The sequence below is a fragment of the Bidens hawaiensis genome, unplaced genomic scaffold (assembly GCF_021521415.1).
Source record: "Bidens hawaiensis isolate Kalapana, Puna unplaced genomic scaffold, B.hawaiensis_p1.1 tig00037599_1, whole genome shotgun sequence".
In the NCBI taxonomy this organism is placed as follows: domain Eukaryota; kingdom Viridiplantae; phylum Streptophyta; class Magnoliopsida; order Asterales; family Asteraceae; genus Bidens; species Bidens hawaiensis.
Window position 1 is genome coordinate 1 of NW_027505490.1, and position 11,467 is coordinate 11,467.

Genomic DNA, 11,467 nt, shown 5'->3' on the forward strand with positions numbered 1-11,467 from the left:
ACATAATATGGTTAAAGATGAGGGATCAAACTTGTAAGTTGAATGGATTGTGTTTAAAAGACATGTTTACCCTTACTAACACATGTACCTCATTTAAGTGTTGTAAATTACTTAAAAATGGATGTCTTAATTTGCCCTTATTTGGTGTATTATATATAGTATAGATATAGATAGATATAGATTATTTGACCCTTTGATAATATCTATATCATATATAAGGAGTATATATAACTGATTATTATTAGTTTAATACAAGGAATTGATCTAACAGCAGGAGTTGAAGCTGTTAATTACAAGCCATTTAGTGGTACAGAATTTCAAAATCCTATGTGCACAGCTCTTGGGGATCATATGGTCAGATATTTTTCATAGAAGATAGCTCGGCTTCAAGTTTGACATCAATATTACAGAGACGGTGCAACGCGCGGGTCATGAATTCTAGTTTTCTGATAAAAACTTTCTACCAACTTGTCTCAAGCTACTATAGCAAATCTTCATGTTCTGTTTTTGTCATAAGGATTTTTTACATGTTACATGTTATAACTCATATTAATATCTACAATTATATGACACTAACTAGCTTGTCAACCCATTTCCATTTCATATTATATGTTAATAATGTTACCTCATTTATAGATCTTCGACATGTTTTCACTAATAGAACTTAAAATATAAAGATTAAAATTCTAATCTTATTATTAAGCTTGGCTTCCTTAGTTATATTACACCAACTTCAAGCTATTCTGATTTAACCCCATCACCAATGCATTATTAAAGTACGTTGGGTTTCTTATTAAAGCATCCATACAGAACGTTAAGACAATACCTATGAATTACATATAGAGTAATCCAATGAAGTTCAAAAGTTCGATTAAGGGTGTCCGGTGTTGCCGGTGACAATTTCTACCAAAGTCTTGAAATTTTGATCAGAACTCCCGTTTGGTGCGACAGCCTTGTGAGCAAGATCTTTCAATGCTTCAACTTTCTCATCCCGGGTTTTGGAAGGTAACATAATTTGTTCCAAAGCACAACGAGTTGCGTGCTTTGTGAAAATTTCCGCCTTGGATTCTCAATCCAGTTCCCAACCTCTCAACCATCCAAGAATTTATATGATGATCACCGAGAAATGGCCTACATATCATCGGGACACCAGCTCCTAGACTCTCCAACACCGAGTTCCATCCACCATGATTTACAAACACACCTATTGCAACATGATTCAAAACTTGATCCTGAGGAGCCCAAGGTACAACTTTCCCAGTCCCATTAGCGCTTGTTCTCTCCAAGAAACCTTTAGGGAAATGCTTATAGGAATCCTTGTTTATCGACCAAAGGAATGTCGATTTGGTCTCTTCAAGTGCTTCAGCCAACTCGACAAGCTCGTGAGGTGGAGGCTATGTTAGGTAACCGATCTTGTCTTGTGATTATCTAACCATGAAATGCAAGAAAACTCATCAGATTTGATTTGTGTTTTTTCTTTGGATATGAGATGAAAGGGACCGATGTTTAGAAAGTTGTTCAGATTTGAAGAGAGGATTTTTGTGAGATCTGGATCGAGTTCTTGGAAAGAATTTAGGGGAACGGCAGCGGCCGTAGATAGGGCTCTTCCCATTTTATGTAGCATGGTTGCAAACGGTGATTCGAGGTTTCCCAACACAACTCCACTTGGTAAGTCACCTGGTCGAATTGCTTTCAGTCCAGGGATGAAGTCAACAATTTCTTCATTGGGTTCGACAGATCCTGATAATTAACACAAATGTAGGAACACAATTATATGAATAAAATTAATTAAAAAAAAATAGTTAATTGAATAAAATTAACTAAATAAAAAAAAGATTAATCATATGAGTCATTATTCATTAAAGAGGCTACCAAGTACCAACCATCCTGCCTCATGGTGATACTATACTTTTTAACATAAGCAATAAATTATATAAATTATTTAAAAATATGTAGGTGTAACTAGATTGATGAAAAAGTCAATAAAGAGATGGATTTCCAATTTTACACAAGGAAAAGAAAAAGAAAAGAGATGGAAGGATAAGAAAGGGATAGGAAGGGAAGGATATTTTTTTCAATTAGGTGTGTTCTTGAGTAGGAAGGAAATTAAAGGAAAGGAAAGGAAAGGAAAGGAAAGGATAATTATGTTATCCAGTAATCATCCCATTTTTTTGAATGATAACTTATTGAGAAAATACATTAATATAATCCATTCTAACTCCTCCTACTCATTTCCTTTCTATCCTAAAAAAAACTCATGAACACCCTGTTTTTAACCATCCTTAGTTTTCCTTTCCTTTCTCTCATTTAAAAAAACTCAACAGCAGGGCGTAAGTGTCGATGAAAAAACTACTTATTAAGAGCGATAAAAAAATACTTGTTTCTATTTTCAAAATTGATTGAACCCATCTCAACTAGAGAAACCAAGTATTTTTTTTATCATTAATTTGTAGAGCGGTTCCATTTTATAATGCAATGTTAATTGTTGTGTATTTTAATTTCAAAATATTATAAATTGCCATGATTGATACAGTATTTGCAATTGATTGGATTGTTTGAAACATTCTTATTCATAATCTCGTATGCGTCCTTTAAAACCTATCAGTAAAAGTTTTTGCATATATTAGAACCTAAAGAAAAACCAAATCAAGGATTTCAATGATTTTGTATGTAATCATTTTTTTTTAACTTCCAGTATGTAATGAAACGAGATTTGTTAGAAGAAGATGAGGATCGAATATAAAACACAGTTGATACAAATAAAACGAGATTCGATTTTGATGTTCGGTTAGTTTATTTATTTTATGTTTTTTGTTTTATTATTTAAATTTAATTTGGATGATAGTTATAGTTATCAATGAGGTGGTGGTCCATTGGCAAAGTCAAAGCCTTTAAACACCTTGGTTTTGGATGGCGAGGTCTTGGGTTAAGGATTAAAAAGAAGCTCTGTAAGGCCCCGAACCCGGTAGCCCTACTTTAACGTCGGATTTACTCATAAACACAGTTCTTACAAATCAGAGTTCATTAAAACTTTCGCGGAATATAAAAACTTTCATGAAACGTTACAGCAATCCAAAACTTGCCTTAATTAAACATTCTTGTCTTTCAAAATAAACGTCAATTACGTTAAAACATCTTGAGTCTTCAGATGCCAGTCTCCTATTCGCCCACCATGTGCCCGCTCAAGCTAGCTGTCTCATTCTACTCACCTGCGTGCATACTAAAAGTCAGCTACGCTGAGTGAGTTCTAGTTAATCGAACGCCATACAATACATACACATACATACATATCCGAAGATACATATCCATACTTAACCAGTTACCCTTCTGTTCTTCATACATACTTACTACCATACATACATACATACATACACACATATCTACAATCACTAACCTCAGTCTACCGAGAGTACGTTCATAGTCCGCCGTCTATACCTGTACTCAAGGTCGTGAACACGTAAAAGGTCCGCAGTCCTTACCTATGTTCACCATTCATGGTACGTGCAAGGTCCGCGGTCCTTCCCTATACCATCCTACATCCACAACACGTACAAGGTCCACAGTCTTTCCCTATGTTGCAACCTAATTCATAGCACGTACGAGGTCCGCAGTCCTCCCCTATGCTACCACATCACAAATACAGCACGTATAAGGTCCGCAGTCCTTTCCTACGCTGATGCCTATCTATAATACGTATAAGGTCCGCAGTCCTTAACTACGTTGTCGTCTATTATCTGTAACACGTATAAGGCCCACCGTCCCTATCTACGTTTACGTTATACGTTTACATTACGTATAAGGCCCGCAGTCCTTAACTACGCCATCACCAGCCGAGTCTATGTCCGACAGAAGCTAGAGGGATTTGCCATCCTAACTTACTATGTCGAACGTAGAACTCACATACCATTCGTGTACCTGTATACACATACTTCACATATACAATAATTACATTATAGCATAAGAACACTCTAGGCGTTCTTTACATCCTTCATTTAACAACCATACCCCTTGTCGATACGTGCAATATCCGAAGATCGTTCAGGCCCCGAAAAGTATTCATTTGTAATATTCATACATCTTCGATATATAATATTCGTACCTTTATTTTTTATCCTGACAGTACGCGCAATATCCGAAGATCGTTCGCGTACCGACAAGCAATCATTCATATCCATCACATATATCACATATGGCATACACTTATCACTTAGGATAAATGTATTAACAACACATCGAGTATGCACACAGCCCCGAAAACATAACAAGGAATGGGGCTAGAAACTCACCTGAACTCTGCTTCTTCCTCCGATAGTTGTAAATCCCTTCTTTAACTGAGCTCGGCTGACTGTATAAGTTACACGTATCAATACTCGCCTGATCTAATCTGGTGGCCTAGTATTAGCTTACTTTTACTTATCGTTTTTAATCTATTTTCTAATCGAACTTGACTTTAGGCGAAGTTAAACCTTAGGCGAACTTGGCTTTAGGCGAAGTTGTCATCAGGCGAACTTGGCTTTAGGCGAAGTTGTCATCAGGCGAACTTGGCTTTAGGCGAAGTTGTCATCAGGCGAACTTAGCTTTGCAGGCGAAGTTCATCAGGCGAACTTAGCTTGCAGGCGAAGTTGTCGGCTGCAGCTACTGTTCGTGCTTAAATCCCTTAATCATCTTCGTTTCTTAACCAAATAACTCGATTTAGGTATCCACGGAATCGTCTGACCAGCGCCTACAAACCCCAACCATCAAATCGACCTAACATCGATGTTTAAAGGGTGCGATTTAGGCATATAGGTTACGGGTTCTTTTATCAATCGATTAACCCATCAAATCATAACCATTTTCAGTAAGTTTAGCTTTGTTGGATTCGTTTTTACTATACAAACACAGATCTATCATTTCTATACTAATCCAAACCTAAACGAACAAGTTCTCGATATAAACGTACCGTAAATGAGTCGAACTACGAACACGAGCTGGTCTTGTTGCTTTGGTTCGTCACGACGATCTAGCACCAACAAGCTCGGGTCCTCGCCTTTGGATCTTGGTTCGGGTCGTGTGTGTTTTGGGGTGTGTAGAGATTAGGATGGATAAATGGATGGAATGGAAAGGATTGGGGTTTAAGGGGGGTATTTATACTCCCTTAAGCCCATGGACCGAAGGCCCATATTTCCTTTTGGTCCATATCCAATCCCATCTAATTATCCTACTAAGTCTTCATAGTTTTGCTATTATTATTATCGTTCCACTAACTCGTTTATTTCACTCGACAAAATAATATATTAAATATTACTTTAGAAATTTCGGGATGTTACAAGCTCACTTCTTTTTTTTAAAAAAATGGGCTAGATGAAAAAATGAGAGTAAAAATAGAGGGAGTTACAATTAGTTGGTAAAAAAATAATTAAAAAAGAACAATATAATGAATATGATTAATGAAAGTTTAAAAGTGAAAAAGGAAGAAGATAAATCATTAATCGAATAAACATATAATTAAAAAAAGTATGTTTTAAGGGTAAAGTAAAAATATAAAGTGACATAAAAATAATAAATGTGAGAAGGATTTATGACCACACAAAAAACTGTTCAAAATATATTCAAAGAAAAATAATAAAAAATTATAACTCAATATATAAATAAAAAACGAAAAACATTTTAAAACTAAAATGTTTCCGCCATCATTCTCATTCAAAACAAAATAATAAAAAGGTTTGACGAAAAGACATAGTGCCGAGATCAAAGACACAATGACGAAACTTGAACAAAAGACACAACTATAATTAAAAAAGACACAATATATCGCAAAATATAACACAACGCCGAACAAAATATAGCATAATATTGAGTAATATAACACAATATAAAGAAAAAAAGAAACAATGTCAAGGAAAAAAGATGCAATCAATGACGAAAATAAATACAATGATAACAAAAAAGACACGACTTTTTTCACTTACCATTGTGTTTTTTTATGAGAATGGGAAAGACGGTGGAAACATTTTTGTGTTTTTACTTTTTTCGTATTTTTATTTACTTTTTTTAAATTTTTTTGGGGTGTTTTTGTGTAACTACAAATCCTTCTCATCCTTCTCATTTTTGTTGCTCTTTGTAAAATAACTTGACCCATGATTTAATTTATAAAAAACAAATACAAATGAAAACACAACTTGGTAAATAGTTTTTAAAGAACACCATTTTGGTAAATAGTTTTCTACCAACAATAGTTTAGGATATTGTAATGAAACTGTAACTGCATCAATCCAACGAATTAAATGGCAAGAATTCTTGCTATGAAACTTTTTCTCTCACAATATAAGCAATCCCAAACACCTTATTACTTTTTAAAAAGTTTATAAGTTATAAGTTTGTGAAAATAAGCAATCCCATACACCCCCTAAGTGTGAGACAATTGCGCCTCATGAAAAACATAACAAGCTAGGATGGCAAGCCATGTGCTCGGCCCTCTTTAAAATAAATGAGTTGAGCAGAGGTCGCTCATTTAAGTTTAAGCTTGAGTCTGAGCCCAACGGCTCAATTACAAGCCTTGTTTAGTTTATTGTTGTGAAAAACATAGTTTCTATTTTTAAGTTTTACTGTTTCGAACCAAACATGCCGGATCGACCGAGATATTTTAAAAAAGTTGTTTCTAAATTGTATAGTGTAATAAAAAGTCAACGTATATATTTTGACGTATAGAAATCTAGCATTTATAATAATAATAATTCGTGTAAGTAACTAAATTAATGACATAAATAGTTAAATACCTATGAGATGAGCAGTTTTTTGCCTAATGAGATCGGTATAATAATGTGCGGCCAGAGGACAAGTTCCGGCAGGCCAAAACGCCACCCAAGGGACGTTCATTTCTTTCGCTATGTCACCGGAAAACGAAAGGAAAGCATCCACCACCAGACAGCTAACCTTGAGCCCGATATCTGTCTCCGCAGCCCGAACACCCTTCTTGAACTCATCTTCGGCCACCAACAGAAACAAGTTAACAAGCTCTTCAAAGTTTCCTCCAAAAACATAATCCTCCGGTACGCCGTCAGACACATCATAAGGCAATATGTTGTTGCAAGTTCAGAGAACAAAACCTTGTTAGACTTTTCGGTGTTGAAGAAGGAGAAGACCACCGTAGGGGCCGCGGAAGCTAGATGGCGGACGAGGGTTAGCAGGAGAGCAGGGTGTGTGGCAAAAGGGAATGCGAAAACGGCAACGTGTTTCTGCCTGTTGGCGGTGACCTCCATTTGGCTAGCTGTTTTGATTCTAGTGAAAAATAAGTTGTTTATGAGTTATGGTAAAGTGATTGATCGATCACATGTAAGAGTACTTTTTAAACTTAAAGGACGGAGATGCATGTCACTAAAAGAGTTTAAGGTGCTGTTTGTTTTTCAGAGGTAAAATGTCAGAAGACTGCGAAACCACATCTGCCAACATCTGTAGCAGAAGAGGTGGACCAAAACTCTGCAGTCTGCAACAAGAAGACTGTTTGTTTTTTAACATCTGCAGACTGCTAAAATAAGCTGAAATTTAAATAAACTGAAATATAAATAAAAAAGGTCTTCAACATCAAAATTTAAATATGCATATCAGGCAATATGCAGTGAGCTTTTTTGTTTGAATAATGCAGTGTGTAAACATGTAGTAAAGGATGTTTGTAGGGCATGAAAAGAAGCCAAGGTGTGATGTTGGTTTGTTGTTACAGAATATATAACTAAAGGTAAGGCCTGGTATTTGGAGAAAGAAGAAAAGCAATATAAACGAAGCGAACCTCGGCTATTTTGAAGAAATATTTATGACTTGAGAGGTAGCAAAGCAGGCAGGTCAGGTGGATTAGAAACATGTCGCAATGGGTTTAGGTCCAAATAGATGATGCTTAAATACTAGTAGCCAAAAAGGGTTTGTTTGGTTGGTTTTGATTGGATTGTCTCCCGACGACTGTCCTATTAAGACGGGTCGGGCGAGTCAAAATATTTTTTAGAACTAGAGTTGTATTATGTTCTCAAGTTTACGCTCACAAATTGACCCGGTATCTGTAAACTGGTCAAAAAATTTTATAAGTAATAAATGTGTTATTTATGATTACAAATTTACAACATATGGATTGCCTTAACAGTAATCTGTTTTTTTTAAATAAAACAAAACCCGTTGACCCGTTTACAATAAAACACAACCCAAATTGATCCGGTTATCAATAAATGGGTCAAAATTTTTGCAAGTATAATATATACTAACTGTGATTACGAAAAATAATCTAACTTTTTGATTAAATCATAACCATTTTGACCCAATTATAACAAAAACCCACCCAAATTGACCCGTTATCAGTAAACGGGCCAAATCACCACCATTAATATTATAAGATAATTACCCGATATAGCAGGAGTGAAAACACCATCACCAATTGTCATGCAAGTTCCAAGAAGAACAAAAATCAACACCATCACCAATTGTCATGCAGGAGTGAAAACAGATTTTGTAAATATGGTAAACCGTTTATAAACTTTGGCATTTATTGTGTTTTAAAGGTGGCACATTTGCATTGTACTCCTAATTATGCCGCCACGCAAAACTTAGCATGCTTCCAAATCAACAAGAAACTGATGAGAAACTATCTGCATAAGGTGTCAAAAAGACTGCAGAAACATGGTAAAGTTTTGCATTGAAATCTTTCTTTGAAAAACATACCAAGTTTAGAAAAGGATTGTTGATTTTTGTTCTTCTTGGAACTTGCATGACAATTGGTGATGGTGTTTTCACTCCTGCTATATCGGGTAATTATCTTATAATATTAATGGTGGTGATTTGGCCCGTTTACTGATAACGGGTCAAAAAATAAAAATAACACATAAAGTTGTATTATGTTCTCAAGTTTACGCTCACAAATTCCGATTTTATGCTCCCCTGCTCGTTCTAATATGCTGCATTTGGGTATTGAGTTTAGAACTAGGCTAAATAATCCCTTAATGACTACCTTTAGCAGCAGTAGTAGCAGCGGCCGTGTACCGACACGACGGGTCAAGTTATCGACGGAAGCAGACATACATATACATACACAAACACAAACACACTGTAGCATGCGATTAACAAGATTTAGCACAAATTAGAACCTAACTACAATACAATCACTTAACAAATCATTTTCAGTTTCACCTAATGAAAAGAATAGAAAGAAACCCTAAAATGAAAAGAATAGAAAGAAAGCATACCTTCAAGAAGATGCCGGAGCAGCGGCGGCAGCGTGGTGAATGGAGCGGCGGCGGCAGTGGAGAGGAGGAGGAGTGGAGTTAGCCGGCTTGGAGCGGAGGAGGTGTGGAGCGACCGGCGGCTTGGTGAGGATGAAGGAGTTGAATAGGGTTAGGAGGAGGATGATGATCGGTTATAAGCTAAAATGTGTAGAAGAGGTTAAAGAAGTGATAATACCAACACTTCTGGGAGAAGAGGGCGCGCAGACGTTTTTTAATGAAACGTCTTCGAAAAAACAAACACACTGCAGAGCCCAACGTCTGCGCGCCCTCTTCTCAGTGCAGACAAAAGAGGTGGAGAAGTCCTTCTGAGGAAAAACAAACAGCACCTAAGTCATTTTTTTGGGCCACAAAAGTTTGCGTGGATCTCACTTTAACATGTCATGTGTTGAAAATATTTGTTTTGACTTGAGTACCCATTTTGAACATGAATAGACATACGTTGAATAAGTTGGTTGTGGCTCAATAGCAGAGCACTCACTTTACAAGTGAGAGGTAGGGGGATCAAACATCATTACCACCAACTTATATGAGAGATATGAGGGATGACCCTGACTTGCCAGGGTTCGAGTCCTGATCTCACCCGGTTTTACCGGTTCCTCGCTGTCGTGCTGTTTGGCGGGCGTAGGGGTCGGGTTTTATCCGGTGAATCCCTCAACAGGTGGACCGCTAGGGGCTCCGTCCGTCCGGACTAGTGTCCGGCTCAGGCTATCTTTAACCAATGGGGGCCGCGTACGAGATACCCGGCGTTACTTGGTTGGCCGTTAAAAAAAGATAGACATACTTTGAAACAAAGTTAATCCAATTCATTATAATGTAGCAAATTTATTTATTTATGTATTTTATTTTTTTCATATATATGTGGATTACATATAAAAACTATTTACAATTTTTTTCACATTAAACCGACTTTTAATTGAGGTGTAAAGAAAATTACATTATAACAATCATTACACATTTTAAAAGATATTTTTACTTCGTCTATCTTATTTTCTAATCAAATTTAATATTACTCGTAAATTCCTAACCCATTTAATTGATTGAGTAGTCATTATTATTTCTTATAACTTATCAAATTTTTAAAAGAGAGAATTCTCAAAATGGCCCTTCTGAGAAGAGAGAAACTCCAAAATAGCCTGTGAGATTTCATTCTCCCAAAATAGCCCTCCAAATCCAACTTCTACGTGACATTGGGAATTTCCCCGTGATATTTCGTGGACCAATAAAAACTGCCATTTGTCAAGCCTTCCCACCTACCACGTGAGTTTTCATCTCAAATTCGCCTTAAACGTTTGTTTTCACATCTAATCTAACTTGATAAAAACCAACTTTAACGTGATGTTTCAACATGTTTCAGTCTCCAACGTGAGTTTTCAAAAAAGTTGATTTTTGAGTTTTTTTGAAATTCATCTCCAAAGATGAATTTCAAATGAATTTCAACTCCGGAGACAAATTTTGATTACAAGTCAACTGCCAAGATGAATTTCAATGGAATTTAAACTTTTGTCCATAAATTACTTATTACAACTAAATTTCATGTTGATTATTTTCATTTCATTTCTCATAAACTAACTAAAATTTGGGTGCTCTCAAGTTGAAGAATGAAGTTTAAGCGAGGTGATCTAATTGAAATTGTTGATATGGGTCATGGTTTCTTGGGTTCGTTTTATGATGGAAACATAATCTCACGGGTTGGGAAGAAGACCTACATCGTGGTTTTCCGCACACTGCTTGAAGCAGATCATTCCAGGCTGTTAAGAGAGTTTGTGAAGGCCGATAAAATAAGGCCGAAACCTGCTGATGTTGTTGTGAGTGGCTTTTATATGGGTCAGAAAGTGAATGTGTTTGCAAATGATGGTTGGTGGGATGGTAGTATAATTAGAAAAATTGGAGAAACCGAGTATCTTGTCCATTTTGACAGCACGAATCAGGATATTATTTACCCGTTTACTAACATTCGCGTTCATCAGGACTAGGATGCTGATAATGAGGTTTGGGTGTATACCCGTAACTGAATAGTGTTTGGAGTAGTTGAAGTTTGTGCAAGTTTGGGTAGTTTGTGGTGTAATGTGTATGGTTGGTTGAATAGTTTGAGTTGTTGTGGTTAGAATGGTGTTTTTGAAACATGTTTTGTTTTGTTGTTGTGGTTAGATTAACAATGTAAGGGCAGAATGTAATGTTTAACACTAAGTTTTCAACTTAGTGTTTATGTGTAGTATTATGGTATG

At 36.1% G+C, this 11,467-nt stretch overlaps 1 protein-coding gene and 1 pseudogene across 2 annotated transcripts; one reads left to right on the forward strand and one right to left on the reverse strand.

The window, feature by feature from the left end:
• Positions 1–764: 764 nt before the first annotated feature.
• Positions 765–7,258, reverse strand: LOC143613494 (kaempferol 3-O-beta-D-galactosyltransferase-like; annotated as a pseudogene). The gene is made up of 2 exons (XR_013150127.1): positions 6,759–7,258; positions 765–1,740 (listed from the first exon to the last, which is right to left on the reverse strand). The product of XR_013150127.1 is annotated as a kaempferol 3-O-beta-D-galactosyltransferase-like (transcript).
• Positions 7,259–10,840: 3,582 nt separating this feature from the next.
• Positions 10,841–11,215, forward strand: LOC143613495 (protein AGENET DOMAIN (AGD)-CONTAINING P1-like). The gene has a single exon (XM_077087183.1). It carries the CDS (start codon positions 10,841–10,843, stop codon positions 11,213–11,215), a length of 375 nt encoding a protein of 124 aa, XP_076943298.1.
• The last annotated feature ends 252 nt before the right edge of the window (positions 11,216–11,467 follow it).

Excerpts from the sequence above, each read along its gene's own strand:
- LOC143613495 (XM_077087183.1), top strand. The coding sequence starts at position 10,841 with ATGAAGTTTAAGCGAGGTGATCTAATTGAAATTGTTGATATGGGTCAT.